Source organism: Stegostoma tigrinum, chromosome 20 (genome assembly GCF_030684315.1).
Source record: "Stegostoma tigrinum isolate sSteTig4 chromosome 20, sSteTig4.hap1, whole genome shotgun sequence".
Taxonomy (NCBI): domain Eukaryota; kingdom Metazoa; phylum Chordata; class Chondrichthyes; order Orectolobiformes; family Stegostomatidae; genus Stegostoma; species Stegostoma tigrinum.
In genome coordinates this window covers 46,391,985-46,413,997 of record NC_081373.1, presented here as the reverse complement: position 1 = coordinate 46,413,997, position 22,013 = coordinate 46,391,985, and the positions used below count along the sequence as shown (strand labels likewise).

At 40.8% G+C, this 22,013-nt stretch overlaps 1 protein-coding gene across 2 annotated transcripts in view; it reads left to right on the top strand.

The window, feature by feature from the left end:
* Positions 1 to 22,013, top strand: part of minpp1b (multiple inositol-polyphosphate phosphatase 1b) — an 88,171-nt gene that overhangs the window by 6,898 nt on the left and 59,260 nt on the right. For both annotated transcript variants that reach the window (XM_048551071.2, XM_048551072.2), the window contains exons 2-3: positions 15,247 to 15,344; positions 21,666 to 21,799. In XM_048551071.2, the coding sequence (XP_048407028.1) occupies positions 15,247 to 15,344; positions 21,666 to 21,799 (232 nt within the window). The remainder of the gene's footprint in view (positions 1 to 15,246; positions 15,345 to 21,665; positions 21,800 to 22,013) is intronic.

Below are 22,013 nucleotides of genomic sequence, written 5' to 3'. Positions count from 1 at the left end.
TCTGGTGTTCAGTGAGGCAGATTCAATAAACTGTCTCAGAATAAGCGATCCCACAGGGAACAGTAACCGTATGATGGTGGCATTTAGCATTCCATTTGAGAGTAAGAAATTTGGGTCAGAAACAACTGTGCTTAACTTAAATAAGAATAATTACTTGGGACGAGGGCTGAGTTTCATGGAGTGGACTGGAAAGGAGTTTAGCCAAAAAATAGCTGAGAAACAATCCAAGACATGTTAGAAAAGAGTTCAAGTCTCATAGCAAAGATATATCCCAGTGAGGAGGGAGGATTCTAGGAAGTAGTGAGGGTAGGAGTAGGATAGAGCAGATGAATGCTTGGCTGAAGAGTTAGTACAGGGAGGAAGTCACCACATTTTTTAAATCATTGGAATGTCTTCTTGGGTAGAAGTGACCTATATAAGAAAGATGGATTGCACCTGAATTGGAAGCAGCCTCATGGACTGGCGTGGAGATTTGCTCCAGCTACTTGGCAAAATTTAAACTAGTTCAAGTGTATGCGTGCGTGTGCATGTGAATGTGGGGAGGGAGGGAGTTTGATGGAGGTGGTTGGCACCCAGACTGGGAAAAGGAGTAAGTCAAACAGACAGGAATAAGCCATAGGGAAAGGTAGGACTGATAAATTAAACTGCATTTATTTCAATGCCAGAGGCTTAACAGATAAGGCAGATGAACTCAGAGCATGGTTAGGAACATGGGACTGGGATATCATATCAATTACAGACATGTTGCTCAGGCATGGCGAGGACTGGCGGCTAAATGTTCCGGGGTATAGATGCAATAGGAAGAGTAGGAAGGGAGGCAAGAGAGGAGGGGGAGTGGTATTTTTGATTTGGGATAACATGAAGGCTGTATTTAGGGAGGATATTCCTGGGAATACATCCAGATAAATTATTGGGGTAGAACTGAGAAATAAGAATGGGACGATCAACTTTTTGGGATCGTACTATAGACGCCCCAATAGTCAGCGAGAAATTGAGAAACATATTTATAAGGAGATCTCAATTATCTGTAAAAACAATAGGGTGATCGTGGTAGGGGATTTTAACGTTCTGAACATAGACTGGGACTGCCATAGTGTTAAGGGCTCGGATGGAGAGGAATTTGTTAAGTGTGTACAAGAAAATTTTCTGATTCTGTATGTGGATGTACCTCCTAGACAAGGTGCAAAACCTGACCTACTCTTGGGAAAAATAGGCAGGATAGGTGACTGAGGTGTCAGTGGGAGAACACTTTGGGGCCAGGAACCACCATTCTATTCGTTTTAAGATAGAGATGGAAAAGGATCAAAACAAATAAAGTTCTAAATTGGAGGAAGGCCAATTTTCACAGTATTAGGCAAGAACTTTCAAAGGTTGGCTGGGGGCATGTTCGCAGGTGAAGGATGGCTGTAAAATGGGCATGCGTATGGTCACAGAAATTTGAGGGTGCATACATGAGGATCAATGGTCAGCACAACATCGTGGGCTCAAGGGCCTGTTCTGTGCTGTACTGTTCTATGTTCTACTCTTCTATGTTCTAAAATGGGAAACCTTCAAAAATGAGATAACAAGAATCCAGAGACAGTATGTTCCTGTCAGTGTGAAGGGAAAGGCTAGTAGGTGTAGGGAATGCTTGATGACGAGAGAGATTGAGGCTTTGGTCAAGAAAAAGAAGGAGGCTTACGTCAACTGTAGACGGCAGGGATTGAGTGAATCCCTATAAGAGTATAAAGGCAGTAGGAGTATACTTAAGAGGGAACTCAGGAGGACAATAAGGGGACATGAAATAGCTTTGGCAAATAGGGTTAAGGAGAATTCAAAGGGGTTCTACAAATACATGAAGGACAATAGAGTAAGTAAGGAAAGAATAGGTCTTCTTAAAGATCAACAAGGCCGTCTGTGTTGCGAACCGCAGCAGATGCGGGAGATACTAAACAAGTGTTTTGCATCAGTGTTTACTGTGGAGAAGGATTGATGAGGACAGAGCGGTGGACATGATCTATGGACTTCAGTAAAGCGTTCGGCAGGTTTTCCTCATGGTAAACGAGTTAACAAGGATCACACAGAATAGAGGTAACTATTCAGATACAGAACTGGCTCAAAGGTAGGGGACAGAGGGAGGTGGTGGAGTGTTGCTTTTCAGACTGGAGGCCTGTGTCTAGTGGTGTACCAGAAGGATCAGTACTGGGTCCACTGCTTTTTGTCATTTATATAAATGATTTGGATGTGAACATTAGAGCTGTGGCTAGTAAGTTTGAAAATGACACTAAAATTGTAGGTGTAGTGGACAGCAAAGAAAGTTACCTCAGTGTACAATGGGATCTTGATGAGATGGGCCAATAGGCCAAGGAGTAGGAAATTGAGTTTAATTTAGATAAATGTGAGGTGCTACATTTTGGAAAGGCAAATCAGGACAGGATTTAAACACTTAATGGTAAGTGTTACTGAACAAAGAGACCTTGGAATGCAGCTTCATAGTTCCTTGAAAGTGGAGTTACAAATTGACAGGAGAGTGAAGAAGGCAATTGGTATGCTTACCTTTATTGGTCAGTGCATTGAGTATAGGGTATGGGAGGTTCTGTTGCAGCTGTACAGGACATTAGTTAGGCCACCACTGGAATGCTGCATGCAGTTCTGGTCTCCCTGCCATAGGAAGGATGTTGTGAAACTTGAAAGGGTTCAGAAAAAGATGTTGCCAGAGTTGGTGGGTTTGAGCTATAGGGAGAGGTTGAATAGACTGGGGTTATTTTCCATGGAGCATTAGAGGTTAAGTGGCGACCTTATAGACGTTCATAAAATCATGAAGGACATGGATAGGGTAAATAGGCAAGTTCTATTTCCCACGGTGGGTAAGTTTGCAACTAGGGGGCATAGGTTAAAGGTGAGAGGAGACAGATTTAAAAGGGATCTAAGGGGCAACTTTTTCACACAGAGGGTGATGCGTGTATGGAATGAGCTGCCAGAGTAGGTGGTGTAGGCTGGGACAATTACAACATTTAAAAGCCATCTGGATGGGTATATGAATCGGAAGAGTTCAGAAGGATATAGGTTAAATGTTGGCAAATGAGACTAGATTTATTTAGGATATATGGGCAGCATGGACAAGTCAGACCGAAGGGTCTATTTCTGTGCTTTACGTCTGTATGAACCCATGACTGTGAGTGAGCAAGGCTAATGTAGTTAGCTAAGGAAGTTGAGGTTAGTATCATATTGAAACTAGACAGATACAACATGGCAAAGATCAGTGGTAAGCAAGAGAACTGGGAAAGCTTTAAAACTTAACGAGATAACCAAATCAAAAATTATCAGTAGTCTGTGAGGTCAAACTAGCAAGTAATATAAAAATGGACAGTTTGAGTCTGTTTAAAAGTATAATAAGGAAAAGAGGGGCCAAAGTGAATGTAGACCTTTAGAGAATGAGGCTCAGGAAATAATAGCAACAGAGATCCAGAAATAGTCATGTTTTAATTGAAGTACTTTGTATCATTCTTAGCTGTAGAGGGCTTTAATAGCCTTCCAAAATACTAAATATTCAATGGGCCCAAAGCAGGATGGAAATAAAGATATTAACTACCATTAAATGGAAAGTACTAGAGAATCTAAGGGGGCTCCAAAGGCTGGTAAGTCCCCTGGACTGGTAGGCTGCATCCGAGGATTTTAACAGAAACAGCTACAGAGATAACGATGCACAAGTAGTAATCTGCAAAGAATCCTTAGGTTCAGAAAAAGACTCAGAGCATCAGAAAACTGCCATTGTAATACCCTTATCTCAAAAAAGTCAGGGAGTCAAAAACAAGGAAACTAGACCCGCTTAACATGTGTCATTGGAAAGATGTGAGAGTTTATTATAAAGAATATCATAGAGATGTATTTAGAAATAGATAATAAAGTGAGCGTGGCTTCATGAAGGGGTAAACATACCTGACAGTTGTTACAGAGATAGCAGAAACTGCTGATGCTGGAGAATCTGAGATAACACGGTGTGAAGCTGGATGAACACAGCAGGCCAAGCAGCAACAGAGGAGCGGGAAAGCTTGACGTTTCGGGTCGGGTCAGAAAGAAGGGTCCCGACCCGAAACGTCAAGCTTTCCTACTCCTCTGATGCTGCTTGGCTCGCTGTGTTCATCTAGTTTCACACTGTGTTATGACAGTTGTTACAGTTCTTTAAGGAGGTAACAAGCAGGATAGACCATGGGAAACTTGTCGGTGCAATATAGTTAGATTTCCAAAAGGGTTTTGATGAAGTACTCCATGTAAAGCACCTTAATAAGAGAAGAGACCATGATACTGGGGTGTGGTATATTGTCATGGAGGCTGCCCAGGGAATGTTCACTAAGTTGATCGCATAAAAGGAGCTATTTTCTTCCAAGGCAAGGTTGCATAAGTTGGGCTTGTATTCCCTAGAGCTAAGAAGAATGAGAGGCAACCTCTTAGAAAAAAAAATGTAAGGCTGTCAGAGCTTGACAGAGTAGATGCTGACAGCTTGGTTTCCCTTGTGAGAGAGCCCAGGACCAAAGAGCACAATCACGGATAAGGGGATACCCATTTAAGACAGAGATGTGGAGGAATTCTCTCCGAGGGTAATGAATCTGTTTAAAACGAGGCTGGATCGTTTAATATTTTGAAAGTTGACATGGACAGATTCTTAATCAGTCAGTAAGTGCAGGGTTATGGGGAAAAGGCAGGAAAGTGGACTTGGGGATTATCAAATCAATCGTAATCTCATTTAATAGTGGGATAAGTTCAAGGGACCAACTAGCCTATTTATGCTCCAACATCTTACAGCTTGACAAGGTGGTGCATGGCTACTATATCACACTAACAGGCAATGCAGGCATTACTCATCTCCAGAAAATAAGGAAATTAAATAAACCTAATTAATTTGAGAACAAGAAAGGAGGAAACAAAACATTCCAATGCGTTGCTGTATTTCAGTTGTAAAATGCTTTGGAGCTCCTTGAGATTGTGAAAGTTTTATGCAAATTCAAAATTTCTTTGGGGAAGCATAAAAGCCAGGCAAAGTTAAGAAAGGGAACATTGTAAGCTTTCAGGAAGGAAATTCAGTTATAGAATGTTTTTGTAAAGTGGCTGCTGAAATATAAAGTGACAGGAACAGTTACTGAAAAGTTATATTTCCTGCAGAGCAAAGTGCGAGGGATCTGCAACGAAACAATGGAGCTGCAGACAATGATGTTTGATGAAATGCCAGAAGATATAATGCTGACTGAACTTATGGCAAGATCATAAAGAGGACTGGCAGTTAATTATTACACTGTGTAAAAGGATCAAGAAAGAAGATAGGTGTGGGATAGTTGTGCTGAGTAGTGGCAACATAAAAACAGAATTTAGCCAGCATTGCAATAGGAACAGAATGTATTCAAATGGGGATTAAGGGTAATAAGAGACCAAACAGAGTAATATGGACCACCTAATAATGGAGGTAAATTGAAGGAAGAATTTTATTTTAAAAATTAGTCAAAATGTACTGGGGCTGTGGGCTATGGCATCATTTATTGTCCATCCCTGTTTTCCCATGACAAGATGGTAGTGAGTTGCTTTCTGAACCCATGCAGTTGCTTGTGGTGTAGCGATACCCATAGTGTTGTTAGGAAAGGACTCCTTGGAATTTTCCCCAGCAACAGGAAAGGATCAGTGATTTAATAACAGTTCAGGATGGTGTGTAACTTAGAGGGGTATTCACAGGTGGTGGTGTTCCAGTGCAAGCACTGTCCTAGATGGTAGAGGTCTTGCATTTGGAAGATGCTCCTGAAGGTGTCTTGATGAGTCGCTGCAGTAAAATTTGCATATTGTGTACACTGTTGTCACGTTGTGTCAGTGGTGAAGGGAGCGAATTTTGTAATTCGTGGATGAGGGGTGCCTGTCCACTGGACTGCTTTGTCCTGGATGGTGTGAGTGTTGTTAGTCGAGCTGTATATAGCTAGGCAAGTGGGGAGTATTCCATCGCATTTCAGATGTGTTTTCAGTATTTTTAATTGTGGACTGAAATTGGAAAGGGGCTGTTTTAAAAACCAAGGTTTGGGGAAGAAGCACTGTGTGTTGGAAATTGAGCCATACTGTTCCTGGTCATCACAAAAGTTAAACATGCCATAAAAGGACATAGAATTTTCTAATTTATATGAAGAAGGGTCACTGGACCCAAAATGTTAACTAATCCGTCAGCATATTGTTGCTAGCCAAATCTACTTTTATATACACTGCCTGACTCCTGCTCATTTGTAATAAACTTCCCGAGTTCTTGAATAAACAGCAATCTTGTTGTTTTCAAACTGATGTGCTGAGCTTTCCCATATTTTGGAGGAGCCCCACCTCATCCACTGAGCTGTCTAATTGTCCACCGCCATTCACCATGGATGTAGAATCCTAGGATCCCTACACTGTGGAAAGAGGCCACTCAGCCCATTGAGTCTACACCAAGCCTCTGAAGACCGTCTCACTGAGACACAGCATCCCCACCCTTGTCCCTGTGACCCCACATTTTCTATGGCTAACCCACCGAACCTACACATTCCTGGACACTGTGGATAATTTGCCATAGCCAATCCAACTGACCTGCACATTCCTTGATACTACGAACAATTTACCATGGCCAATCCACCGAACCTGCACGTCCTTGGACGAATCCCACACAGACATGGGAAGAATATGCAAACTCACACAGACAGTCACCCAAAGGTGGAATGGAACCCAGGTCCTTGATACAGTGGGGCAACAGTGCTAACCACTGAGGCCCCATGCTGCCCTGTATGGCAGGACAGCAGAACTTAGATCTGATCCATTGGCTGAGGGATCACTTTGCCCTGACAATTGCATGCTGCTTCCTGTGTTTGGAATGTAGGTAGCCCTGACTTACAATTTCACCAATTGAGTTTCACCTCAATTTTATATATGCCTGTCATTGCATCTAGCATGCCCTCCTGCACTCTCTATTGAACTGCGATTGATCTCCTGGCCTGATGGTAATGGTTGAGTGAGGGATAACATTGCAGATTCTGCTGGAATTCAGTTCTGCTGCCATTGATGGCCCACAGCACTCATGGATGACCAAATATAAAGCTACTCTTGGTGTGGAACATTGAAGCTCCCCCCACCCCCCCCCACCCCCCGCCCCCGCCACCTCCCAACATTCAGAGTACTTTCAATGTGCTTGCTACCTGCATTGCTTCTTCGAAATGTTTTTCAAGATGGAGGAGTACTAATTCACCAGCTGAGGGTGAGGAGAAGGGGCAGAGTCAGAAGGTGTTTATCTACATGAGATTTGACCTCCTACCATGAAATTTCCTGGGGTCTGGAGTAAGTCCCAGGGAACACCCTCCCGACTGTATGCCCTTGTGATGGAGACAGAAAATCGCAAGAGATGTGATGGTAGTGTCTGGGACATTATGATTCCATGAATATGATATTGTCAGGCTGTTCCTTATACAGTCTGTGGTAGACCTCTGGCAAGTTTGGCACTAGGCCCAAGATTTTCGTCAGAAGGACTTTTGCAGCATTGACAACATTGTTTTTTTGAATTTAGTTTAAATCACAGTGAACATTTCCTTATGAAAGAAACTGCTCAGCAAGATTGTCTGGAAAAATGATTAATAATTAATGGAAAATCATGTCCCACTAACTTAATTGACGTTTTTGAAGAATTGACAAAGATGAAGGCAGATCAGTGGATACTGTCTATCTGGACTTTAGCAAGGTTCAATGTGGTAGCCTAGCTAGCTTACATGGGAAAATAGGTTAGATCAAATGTAATCTGTTGGGTGAGCTAGCCAATTAGATGCAAAATTGGCTCAAAGGAGGAGGCAGAGGGTGGTGGTGGAAGGTTTTCTTTTGGACTGGAGGCTTGTGATCAGTGATGTGCTGCAAGGATCACTGCTTTTTGTTGTTTATGTAAATGAGTTGGATGCGAACATAGGAGGAATGGTTAGTACGTTTGCAGATGACACCAAAATTGGAAGTGTGCCGGAGAGCGAAAAAGGTTACGTCAGAGTACAACGGGATCTTGATCAGATGGGCCAATAGCAGTGGCAGATGGAGTTTAATTTAGATAAATGTGAGGAGTTGCATTTTGAAAAGGCAAATCAGGGCAAGGTTTATACACTTAATGGTAGGTCCTGGGGAGTGTTGCGAAACAAAGGGACCTTGGAGTGCAGGTGCATAGTTCTTTGAAAGTAGAGTCAGAGTTAGATTTTGTGACAGTTTTGATATAATAGAGCAGCTTGCCTGGCCTTGTCAGAAGGAAATTGTGAATCATCAACCTCATTGCCATGAGGTGACATATGTCAGTCAGACCAGGTAAGGATGGCAGACTTTTTCACAAATGGAATTAATGAGCCAGATGGGCTTTTATGACGATGGTCACATGATCATCAGACCAGCCCTTAATTCCAGATATTAATTGAATTTGAATTCCACATCTGCCATGGTGGGATTTGACCTCTATCATTGTGATGATGCTGTGGTTTTAAGAGGTGTGTTTTGTCCTGGTTTCTTTCCAAGAGAGAGAGGGAGAGATTGGGAGACAGGTGTTGAGCAGTCTATGAGTAAATGAATAACTTGTCAGGTCTTGGTTTTCTTTTTTAAAGTTGGAACAATAGGAGCAGCCTGAGTGGGTGTAATCAAGCTCTCACAGATCCAGGATTTTAGTTAGCTTTTAGTAGCTGTTGCTGGGGTTTAGTAGGATTGGAAGGCAGTGAATCTCTCCCAGCTGCTACACTCTGTTAGGGAGCTGTTGCATGTTTCTCTGTCTTGCTGGTGAGACAGTTTGTTTTTCTAAATTTGCCTTTTTGCCCTGGGTGTATTTATGGGATGATACTATATTGGCACAGTTACTGTTTAATAATAAAATAATCTATTATTCTGTTAAATTTTCCAACAGAGTTAAGATATTCCAAGATCCTCTTTCTTTTGTTGTATTTTAACTATGTGTTTGAATAAATTGAGTTTGCGTGACATCAAATAGTTTGACCAATCGAATTGCATCTGGAACACATTACCTCGCATTTGCCTTTGAATTAAGAAAGGGTTAGGGCCTAGGCTGCCTTCTGAACATATTTTGAGGTGGTCTGGTCTGACTCATAACCCCAGAATATTTGTCAAAATGGACCTTTCAGCTCATACTGCCTCTCAGATGAACACTCCACCCAGACTCATTCCCCTACTCCAATTTCCCATGTCTAACCCGCCTAACCTAAACTTCCCTGGACACTACGGGCAATTTAGCATGGCCAATCCACCTAGCCTGCATATCTTTAGACTGTGGGGGGAAACCAGAGCATCGGAGGAAACCCATGCAGACACGGGGAGAATGTGCAAACTCCACACAGACGGTCGCCTGAAGGTGGAATTGAACCTGGTTCTCTGGTGCTGTGAAGCAGCAGTGCTAACCACTGAGCCACCGTGCCACCCTAACAACGCTGCCATTCCCTAACCGGGAATTCTCCTTTCCAAATAGCTTGTACATGCTATCACCTTCCAAATCCTTCCCAGCTTTCCCATAATATTATTGCTATAAAGACTCAATTTTTTTAAAAATGGAATGAAGCAAGGAATTGTGCAGAAAGATGCTATATTTTAAGACTTTTACTGTAAAAGATAAAATCAACATTGGCTAAACATTACTTAGTAGGAAATTAAGCTACAGAAAAGATGCAGTTACCCTCACTTAAATTTATGTTAACCAGCTTTTGTGAAGGATTGTTTCCCATAGGAATTAATATTAAAGTCAGAATTAGTTTCCTGCAAAGGTTTCTCTCCTTAGAAGAAACTTAAGTTGAAATACTCTGCTATATTTGTGTATTTACAGTTGAAATAATTCACAAAATAAAAAAAGTCAATAAGTACAGAAGAAGAACTTTACAGCTAGGTACATCCAGACTTTCTCAGTGGAAAAACAAATTAACAGCATTATTAAGTTGAAATGGTGTGCATTTCCAAATGTAAATTTGTAAATAAAATAACCTGTAGAAGAAAATAAATTAAATGCGGAATAACTGCAGTGCAGCTTAGAATACAGGTACTGTAGGTAGTGAATGTTAAAATTGCAGTCAGTGAGTAGTAGGGGAGGCAAATAGAATGCAGCCCTTTACTTCAAAGGAAATAGAGCATAAACATAGGCGGGTCTTGCTAAAAATATGTAACACACTAGATGGACTGCAGCAGGAGCACTGTGAACAGTTTTGGTCCCTTTCTCTAAGGAAAGGTACTGGCATTGGAGGCAGTGCAGAGAAGATTCATTGAGCTGATACCTGGTGTGAAGGGATTGTTTTATGAGGAGAGGTTGAGTAGGTTGGCCCTGTAATTATTGTAGCTTAGAGGTGACCTTATCGAAACATACAAGATTCTTTGCAGACTTGATAGGGTAAATGCAGAAAGGTTGTTTCCCCTTGCAGGAGAGTCTAAGATCAAAGGATATCATCTCAGAATAAGGGATTGCATATTTAAAAAAACAGATTCGGAGGTGTTTCTTCTTTGAGCGGGCAGTGAATCTATGGAATTTTTTACCACAGTGGGCTGTTGAGACTGAGTCATAAAGTATTTTTAAAGCTGAGATACAGATTTTTAATCAGTAAGGGAATTAACGTTGGCAGTTAAGGCTGGAAAATGGAGTTGAGGATTATCAGATGAGCCATGATCTCATTGAATGGCAGACCCTAGTCTCAAGGGGACAAACAGCTATTGTTTTATGTTTTGTTAAAGTTTTAATTGATCAGCCCTCAGCTTGTGCCATAAACTGGTCAGTTGCAGTGAGAATGAGCCCCCTTGCAAGTTCAGAATGGAAGGCTGGTCAGAAGCAGGCACTGGAGTGTTGAAGGGGACGAGGAGAGTGGAGACAGGAGCTGGGCTGTGGTGGAGACTGCCAGGTGGTTTAAAGGGACTGGAGGCAGAGCAGGAACGGGAGGAAGGCCAGTGGGGACGGGACATGACAAAAGGCCTGGAAAGCATGCAAACCCCGCAGACAGCAACTCCAACAAACCATGTTAAAGTGGAACTTGCAGCCTCTCCAAGCCTTTGTTCTCTCTTGACCTGACTATTGCAGAACACTCATTTCTGGCTATCTGCATTCCAGCCTCCAGATGAATTTCAGTTACATCTTTGATTCAATATTCCATTATTTTTCCTACTACTGATGTTCAGATAATTGAATTTATAGTTCCTTGGTCTTGTTCTATCGCCCCTGTTAAATGAAAAAATCCAATTTGTTATCTGCCAGTCCTCTGGCACCATTCTAACATATAACTATTTTATAATTGGATTTAAAAGTACTTCCATTTCTTCCCAATCTTCTTTTAGTGTGCTCGGCACAAGCCACCTCAACAAGGGAGTTTATCTTCTATAAGTAATAGAATGGTAGCGTCATACATCAAGGAACTAGGCCCTTTGGCCCAACTCGCCCATGCTGACCAGGTTTCCTAAACTGAAGTACTCCCATTTGCCTGTATTTTGCTCAAATCTGTCTAAACTCCATACCTGTCCAAATGTCTTTTAAATGTTGTAACTGTACGCACCTCTACCAATTTCTTTAGCAGCTCATTCCATCACTTAGTTTATTAGTTTACTAAATAAAATTTAAACCTTTGGAAATCTGTGCTGTCTGCCCCAACTAAGATCAAGAACAAATTCCTCTAATTGTCACTCATCTAATCCAGTTTTAATCTTTCCATCACTGTTGGCTGAGAGCACAGCTGCTCCGGTCCTAAACTATGAATTCTATCCCTAACCCTCTCTGTCTGTCTTTTCTTCTTTAAGGTGCTGCTTAAAACTTCACCCCTTTTATCAAACTCTGATTATTTCACATAAGATCTCCTAACGTGCGTTAGTTCCAAATTTAGTTTTGCAGTTAACCTGTGAAGCACATCATGATGTTTCAGATTAAAGGCACTATATAAGGGCTAATTGTTTCTGTTGTGGAAGCTTTTAAGTGGAGGTCCAGTGTGGACTGGGGCGGACAAAGTCAACTCTGTTGAGGAAATGTTAGGTAATGGAATGGAAATTTTACAGTGTAGTTAAGGATCTTCTTACTCGACATACAAAAGACACAACTCAAGGGATACCATGCTGGATATGGTAATATAAAGTGAGCCAGAGCAGATAACAAAAGTAGGTACTGTGCAATGTCGAGACAATAGCAGTCATAATGTGTCGATCTCAATCAGTCAACGTATGACAACTGTAAAAGATTATCAAAAAAAGCCAGTTTGAGGAGTATGAGAGAAAGGAACTCGGAAAGTGTACTGGAACTAAAGAGATGAAAAACTGAGCTGTAGATTTGTTGAGAAGTATATTCCTCTCAAAAACAAAAATACAAACAAGCTAATCATGACAAGGAGTGCTCAACTGAAAATAAAAAAAGGTATAAAAGAAAAAAAATTGTGAAAGCAAAGAGGAACTATGAGATTGAATTCTTGAAGGCTATAAAAATAAAAGCTGAGGTAACTACAGATTAATTGATAATGAAAGATCAGGAGTAGGCCATTAACAACTGCTCAAGATAAAGATGCAGATAATGGGAGTAAAATGGTAGAAATATTACATAATCATTTTTCTAGATGTGGACATGCCAGTAGAAGGGAGCCAAATAGAAAGAGGAATTTAATTGTTAAACTAATCAAACTTAGAAAAGCTAAACCCCCTGATTAAGCTGGATTGTGTGTACCGCAATGTAAGAATTTGGAAAAGAATGGAAGTAATTCTAGATATAAATAAAAAAGTTGTAAAATACAGCGTCAAATAATAAATGAGATTTTTAGAATATAAAAGGAATGAAGAAGACGACCAGGGAACTATAGGTTCAGTTATTTGAATATTGGTGACAGAATACATAATAGAATATTTCATCAAAGATGTAATTGAAGCATATTTGGAAACTGAATATATACTAAAGAGTAGTCAACCCATATTTCAAAGGTGATCTTGCTTCACTTAACTTATTTAATTATTTTGACAAATTACAGAAAGGGTATATAATAGCATTCAGCAGATGTAAAGTTTATAGTGGTGGTATAAGATTTCCACAACGCCTTCGATAATGCCGTACATAGTAAGTCATGACCAGGATCAAATCAGATGATGTGACATCAGGAACAAATAGTAGAATGGATACCATCTGGCTACCCAACAGGAGACAGTGATGATTAAAATACAATAGTTGCTAGCTAAAGGTGGGAATGGGTATTCCATTAAGGTTGGTGCTGGGATCACTATTGTTCACATTATTTACATTGCATTAACTCAGGAATGGGAAGATAACTCAACATCTATGAGGTAATACTGAATTGGGAAAGTAAATTAATACTAAGGAAGAAAGCAATAAAATGCAGGAAGGCATTCATAAATTGCCAGAATGGTTAGTTGGCAAATTATTTTGTTGTAAGTAAATGTGAGGTGCTGTATTTTGGTTGAAAGAATAAAGAGGTCACATACTCTTTGTATAATTAAAACCTAAATCAGGTAGAAGAGGAAAGGGATTTGTGGCCTGAGGACAATATGAGCTGTGTTTTTGTGTACTACACAACATGTTTTTGGATATTGGAATGGGATGTGAGATTATACCAAAGCTGAGATAGCACTGTGTAGAGCTGGATGAACATAGCAGGTCAGGCAGCATCAGAGGAGCAGGAAAGTTAACATTTTGGGTCGGGACCCTTCTTCAGAAATAACTTCGTAGTGCGGTTATAACTCACTCAGAGATAGAACTACCGATGCTGAAGTCAGAGATAACACTGCAGTGGAGTTATAACTCACTCGGAGATATGCAGTGGGGTTTATAACTCACTCAGAAATACACATTTCTGAAGAAAGGTCCTGACTCAAAACGTGAACTTTCGTGCTCCTCTGATGCGCCCTGGCCTGCTGTGCTCCTCCAGCTCCACACTGTGTTCTCTCAGACTCCCGCATCTGCAGTTCTTACTATCTCTATACAAAAAGCTGTTGCTTTTGTTATCAATTTATAAAGGATCGTTTTGGGATGAATGGGGTTATATCCTGCTGTTTGTTTAAAGAAAACTTTGAAATTTTATTATAAGTAGATAGTTTCATTTGCTTTATTTTATCTTCAATTCTTTGCTTGAAAAATAAACTGAGGGGTGTTTGGCTTATTAACTGAACTCACTGAATCAGATTGCTTTTGTTGACAAGGTTTGAAATTATTTTTGTGAAATGCTCACATGTTGCATTTGCTTCTATCTTATTTGTGTTGTTTTTTCTTCTTTTACAAATTATTTCAATTTTAAAATAATTTATTACACTCCAGGGATGTTGCTGGTTGCTTGCTATTGTTATCTACAGTTGGTTACCATTGATTATGGCGTTCCCCAGTGATTCAGACAAAGATATTCCATTCCCTAACTACTGACTCCGGCCCTCCGTCTCCCTACCATCTCTCTATCTGAGGTTGAATCAGAATCTTAACTTGTGTTAATGTCATATTGGACACTTAGATGAGCCTCTTAATGCATATTCACAGTCGTATTTGGATTATCTATTCCACCTCTGTTACGTCAGCTAATTCTGCCCCTAAACCAGCTCATTGACTGCATGTGGTTAGGACATGTTCTTCTCATCCACCTGAACATTTTGCATATCACTGAATTTCTGGTTTGCCCTTTTTCATGGACGGTTTTTAAAGCAGTCTCAGCTGAAATTGAATTGAAGGTGAAAATAGCACCCCGTGTGTTTAAGAGGTAGCAGGAACTGCAGCAGCTGGAGAATCTGAGATAACAAGGTGGAGAGCTGGATGAACACAGCAGGCCAAGCAGCATCAGAGGAGCAGGAAGGCGGACATTTCAGGCCTGGAACCTTCTTCAGAAAATCAAAAGAAAGGTCTAGGCCTGAAACATCAGCTCTACACCTTGTTACCCCTTGTGTTTAATTTGCATACTTGCTGTTATATACAGTATGGACTGCATGGTGGTGCTAAACCCATTCTGATTTCCTTGCAGTGCAATATTTCAAATTACTTGGGAGAGAGAAAGCAGGTCGGAACTGTTACCATAAATATTTTACCAAATTAATGCTGCAAATTTCAATTGGCAGTAGTTAAAATTAATCTGCATTTTCACTCAGAATAATGAGAAAATAAATGTTCTTCTTTGATTTTCCTTAATGAGCATTATGTTTTGTGCTGTAAAGTAACTTCTCTGGTTTGAGCGAAACATAGCTGAATTACAATAAGCACAAATAGGACTTCATTTAAATGCAGAGAATTGTAACTTAGATATGTTTATCTTTCTTCTACAGATATGGTGGAAGCAGCGTTTTATCTTTGCATCTATGAGTTCATCCTTAAAGGCATAGTTTCTCCCTGGTGTGACGTTTTTGAAAAGGAAGATGTAGAGGTAAAAAGACAAACTAATTCTCAACAGTACTTCCTAGTGGTGACACTTACAAAATATATCCTTCAAAATTAATGTTAGAAAAAATGTTTTTGTGTAAGGGAAAATCTTGTGTTTGACTTAGTAGTTTTCTTTGAGGAAGTAACAGAGCAAGATACCTAAAGGGAAGTCTGTAAATGTGGTGTACCTGGGTTTCCTAAAGGATTTTGATAAAGTGTCATGTCAAAGGTTACTGCACATAATAAATGTTTGTGGTGTTGGGGATAGCAGAGTATTGGGGTAGAAGATTAGTTAGCCAACAGGAAGCAGAGAGTAGGGATGAAGGGACTGTAACTGTTGGAGTGCCACAGGGACCAGTACTTGGCTTTAACTATTTATAGTTGAAAGCTAAAACAGAATGTATGGAGAGAGATAATGGGAACTGCAGATGCTGGAGATTCCAAGATAATAAAATGTGAGGCTGGATGAACACAGCAGGCAAAGCAGCATCTCAGGAGCACAAAAGCTTTTGTGCTCCTGAGATGCTGCTTTGCCTGCTGTGTTCATCCAGCCTCACATTTTATTATCACAGAATGTATGGAATTAGGTTTGCTGGTGACAGAAAGGTAGGAGGGTAACTTGTCAGGAAAACTCACAAAGTCTATGGGAGGCTTATGGTTGTGGGAATAATTTTGGCAAATGGAGTATAATATTGGAAAATGGCAAGTTGCCCAGTGGCAGAAATAAAATAGAAAAGCATTACAATATTTAAATGGCGAGAAGCTGCAGAATTCCACAGAGGAATTTGGATGTACTCGTACATAAATTACAGAGTCCTGGTGTGGAGGTACAACAAGTGATTAGAAATGCAAATTTAACTGTGCTGTTTATTGCAGGGCGGCACGGTGCCTCAGTGGTTGGCGTTGCTGCCTCATAGCACCAGGAACCCGAGTTTGATTCCACCCTCAGGCGACTGTCTGTGTGAAGTTTGCACATTCTCCTCGTGTCTGCGTGGATTTCCTCCGGGTGCTTTGGTTTCCTCCCAAAATCCAAAGATGTGCAAGTTAGGTAGATTGGCCATGTTAATTTGCCAAGAGTGTGCAGGCTATGTGGGTTAGCCATGAGAAATGAGGGGTCACAGGAATAGGGTTGAGGGCTGAATCTGGATGGGATACTTTTTGGAGGGTCAGTTTGGATTCAATAGACCAAATGGCCTATTTCCATACTATCGGGATTCTAAAGGGCAATAGAGTGTGTAAGTATAGACGTTTTGCTACAGTTGTACAGAGTGTTGGTACAATCACATCTGGAGTATTGTGTACAGTTTTGGCTCCCTTATGTAGGAAATGATATAATTGCTTTAAAAGCACTTCAGAGAAGGTTTATTTCCTGATCGTTGGGATGAAGGGGTTAACTTGTGAGAAAAAGGTTGAACAGTTTGAGCCTATTAGAGGAGGCGATGTCCTGGTGGTATTATCACTGGACTGTTAATCCAGGGACCCAAGTAATGTGCTGGGGTAATAAAGTGTGAAGTTGGCTGAACACAGCAGGCCAAGCAGCATCTCAGGAGCACAAAAGCTGACATTTCGGGCCTAGACCCTTCATCAGAGAGATCTTCCCTGGACTGACCTATCCCCTCCCCACCTCCCCACCTTTACTCTCCTCTCCACCTATCTTCTCTCCATCTTCGGTCCGCCTCCCCCCTCTCTCCCTATTTATTCCAGAACCCTCACCCCATCCCCCTCTCTAATGAAGGGTCTAGGCCCGAAACGTCAGCTTTTGTGCTCCTGAGATGCTGCTTGGCCTGCTGTGTTCATCCAGCTTCACACTTTATTATCTTGGACTCTCCAGCATCTGCAGTTCCCATTATCACTAACGTGCTGGGGACCTGGTTTTGAATCCCGCCATGGCAGATGGTGAAATTTGAATTCAATAAATATCTGGAATTAAGAATCTGTTGATGACCATGAATCCATTGTCGATTGTTGGGAAACCCCACCTGGTTCACTAATGTCCTTTAGGGAAGGAAACTGTCATCCTCACCTGTGACCTACATGTGACCCCAGAAGCAAAGCAATGTGGTTGACTCTTAAGGCGATAAATGCTGGCCTAGCCCTCATCCTGTGAACAAATAAAGAGAAAAGAATACTGGTTAGAGTTTAGAAGAATGAGAGTTGATCTTACTGAAAGTTGATCCTAATGTAAGATCCTAAAGGGACTAGATGCTAAAAGGGTGTCTGCTCTTGTGGGAGACAATGCAACTGGGGGAGACAATTTAATCATTAGGGCCTCTCATTTAAGACCATGATTGAGGAGTTTTGTTTTTCTCTCAGGGGATTTACTCTGTAGAATATTGTTCCCCAGGAAGTGTTGGAGGCTAGATCATTGCATCGATTCAGTACTGGTTTAGACAGTGTCTTGATGGATAATGAAGGCAAGTGTTATTGGGAGGAAACAGATTCAAGCTGTTAAGGCTCCAGTCAAATCGATCATTTTCTAATCACTGGACAGATCAGGCTCAAGGAGCTTAATGGCCTATATCTGGTCCTAATTCTTGTGATCTTAGAGCTAGACTCAGTGCTGAGGCTGAAGGACTGGCATGTTACCAAAAACCTGCAATGTTGCCCTTTTTTTTGGAGGAAGACATAATTTTGCAAATGACGAGGTTTCCTTGCCCCCTCTTTTCCATACCTGGAGGAGAAGAAAGAGAGAGCACCTTTTGCAACCTCAGGATATCCTGAAGCATTTGCCTGTCTGTGAAGTACTTGCATAGTGTTGGCTCTGTTATACCCTAGAGAAGTTACCCTGCTGAAGGCACATTCCCACAAACCACAATATGACAATGAGCTGCTAATTATCATGTTTAAAACAATTGATTGAAGAAGAAATATTGGCCAAGGAATAATCAGAACAAAACAAATCGATGAAGAAGGGTCACTGAATCTGAAACATGAACTCTTTCTGTCATCAGATGATGCTAGATCTCTACCAATTACAGTCTCTATTTCAGATTTCCAGCATCCGCAGTTCTTTGTTTCATTTTTATTACACAAGGAAAAATTTTCTGCTCTTTTTCTGAAATAACGTCATGGATCTTTGACATCTTACTCTCTGAGGCTGTTATCAATACTGCAGCACATTACACTTTGGAGTTTATAATTTGTGGTTATTCTGGGACAATGTTGCAGGCTCAGTTTATGTTCAGTTGAACAGAAATTTGTTCTTTGTCTCGTTTTCTCCACTGTTGTTTTCTAAAGGGGTCACCTTATCTGCTGAATGCTTGAGGATGCCTTTTCTAACATTTCAAGTCTTGCAATGTGGGCATCACTGACAAGTTTGTATTGTTGTCCGTCTCTTGCCTGTTAAAGTAGCAGTGGGTCATTATTGCAGAGTTAGGTAGAGTACTTGTGGATTGTGAGGCAGGAGGTTAGAATTTGGTGTTTGTAAAATGCTAAGGGGGAAAGCAGCATGTGGTCCTTTTAAAAGATAACGTGCTTTTTCTACACTTAGCAATTCAAAAAGGATGTCTGTAGGGAGCAGCTTTGCAGATACACCGAGAACACCTGAACCGAAACATTTGTATCAAAAGGCCGTAGGGTTAGCAAGCCATGTAGCAGTTTTGTTTTGTTACCAAGACAACAAGTTTGGATTTTAGCCAATTAATTTGAACCAGGCATCCAGATACCAAAAACCAATTAAATTTAAACCTAATGGTTTTGACAATGGGACTAATCCTATTGTAAGAAATATCGGTATTTCATCAAGGGTATAAAAGAAGAGGACAGTTGGACAAAGACAGGAGAACGAACCGCCATCTGCCAGAGTTAGTAGCTCTCAGCTCTCAAAAGAGAATTACTGGCTCTTACAGTCTTCTCTAAAGTTTAAAGAAAGCATCATTTAAATCAAAGGTACCTACGGCACAACTAGTTAATATTCCTGACAGAACATTCGATGGAAAAAGCATTCCAGATGAAACATTCGATGGAGAAGGCACAGAACATTCCAGAAGACACATAACCTGGCTATAATTTTGAGATGCTAAATTCTTTTTTTATTTTATACAAGTGGGAGTCATATTTATTTAAACAGCATACCATTAGAACCTTGTTTTATTCAGGAATAGTTGGTAGTTAGACAGGGTTTATTCAGTTTGTTGTTAACTTGTTCACTGTTATAGTTAGAGAAATAAATTGTTCCTTATTAATTGTAAAGTGAGTGTTAGGGATTTATTTTAGTTAACCATTAGAAGTTGCTGAAAGGCAGGCCACACCACTTTTCACACTCCTTTTACAGGTTATAGGGCAAGACACACCTCTTTGCAAGTTTTGGTTTTTTAATTCTCGTTGCGGGGGGGAGTCCTTTTGACAACAGTTATCATGTGGGGAAGATCATGAGTCATCAATTTTGAAGAAAAGCTTGGAGCCATTATCACTCCGCATTCTTTTTATCTCAAACTTTTTGTTTCCCTCCCTCCCTAAAGGCTGTATCTGACAGGCTTTATTCATTCATATGAGTTGAACACTGATGATCAGCGGGCAGGAACACCAGCAGGGCCAAATCCTAATTTACACAGTATCTAGCACCAGGACCTCAGCAGGAATCAATAGACTGTGCACAGGGACCACTGGAATGACAATAGGCTTCACTGTTACAAGTGATGTAGTGTTAACATTAGTGGACCATACTGCAGAATTATGCATTAGAGGATATGGGTTTAAATTCCATCACGGCCAATGATGAAATTCAACTTCATTTTGAAGAAAAGCCTGCAATTAAAAGCTGATCCTTTAGCAGCCATGTTACCATTTATCAATTGCTATGGAGACCTGTCCAGTTCACTAGTGCCCTTTGAGGAAAGGAAATCTGTCATTCTTGCCTGGTCCAGTCTACATGTGAATTCAGACCCACAGCAACATGGTTGACTCATAAAAGATCTCTCAAATGGCCTTGCAAACCAGCCATGTTCAAGGGCAGTTCAAGGTGGGGCAATAAATGTTAGCTTAGCCAGCAATGCCCACATCCCATCAACGAATAAAGAAAAATTCCCACCAGGACCATTGAACCTATTACAATCACAAAAGAGATGCTGGGAATGACCACAGTCAGAGCCATTAGAATGATCTTAGTGCCAGCAGACATCAAGCTGATTTTTCTACTTCTCTGTTTTGTAGTTGGACTTCTTATTTCTTTAATTTTCAATTTTTTTTCCTAACAGCTTGTGCTGAAAAATCCGTGCCTAGGTACCTTGTACCTAAGATGGTGCCACAGGTAGTGACTTGTAAATTTTGCACTGTACCCCTGTGAGTACATGTGGCAATAAAGCTAATGCTAATTCTAAAATGATCATCTCTCCAGCAGGAAACAAAGCAGAATTAATATATATTCTGCCCTTTTTGAGCTTGGTAAATCATAAGGATTTGTTGTTAGCACTAGCATTTTGTTGAAAATGACAGCAGCTGCAAGGTTCTGTGCAATTTATACACTACTTTTTATAGTGCAACGTTGCCAAGTGCTATTTTCCGTCTCGTTGTTAAAAAGCAGTGTGTTCATTAACACTATAAGGCACAGATTCATAGAATCCCTACAATGCAGACAGACACCATTTGATTTTTTTGTTTGATTGATTCATTGTCGCATGTATCTTGTTACAAAATACAGTGAAAAGTGTTGTATTTTGTTGCCATTCTCTGGCACCATCTTAAAACACAGAAAAATAAACCAAGGCGTTGAATATAACGGCAGGAGAGTGCAGAAAGAAAGAAAGTGTCCAAGTTTACAGATCTTGTTAAGTGCTCTGTCACAGGCCGTGGGCCTGGTGGCCAGGCATGAGTCCGCTTTGCTGTATCACGGACGTTGGAATGAAATTTATCACTGTTTAGCACCATCTCGCCTCCACCGACACCCTCGACACTATGAGTCCTCACAGGCGTGTCAAGTCTGCACCGTCCCTTGAAAGAGCATCTCGTCCAGACCCAGCCCCTGGGCCCTATCCCTGTAACCCTGCATCTCCTATGGCTAAATTCTCCTAAACTGCACATCCCTGGACAGTGGGCAATTTTACATGGCCAATCCACCCAAACCTGGGCATCTTTGGACTGTGGGAGGAAATCTTGGGTGTACATGTAAACTCTACCACAGAAAATTAAATTAAGCACCACCATTGTGTGGGAAGCATTGGTTTGATTCCAGCGTGGCACTTGCAAGTTGGTGAGGTTTGTTCATGTAAATGTAATTAATTCCTTGAATAAGGATTAATTAGGCATAAAACAGTGTTTCCACGATGAAATAAAGAAGAAAAGTCACATCTGCTGTACTAACTGTTCCAATTATCAATTTATCCTTCAGATATTGGAATACCTGGGTGATCTGAAGCAATACTGGAAGAGAAGTTATGGTTACAAAATTAATGGTCTCTCCAGCTACAAGCTATTCCAAGATCTCTTCCAATATATGGACCAGACCATTGAAGAGAGTGAGAGGTAAAGAGCATCATCTCTGAAACATGGTGAAGAATGGGTTTAACTGCCAGTGCCTCAGCCTAATGAGAATCCCTTGGTACATTTTATACACAAATTTTCTCCTCCAGAGATGCTGCCGGGCCTGCTGAGCTTTTCCAGCAACTTTGCTTGTGTTTCTGATTTACTGCATCTGCAGTTCTTCTGGTTTTTATATTCTGATTAATTCATTTTGCAA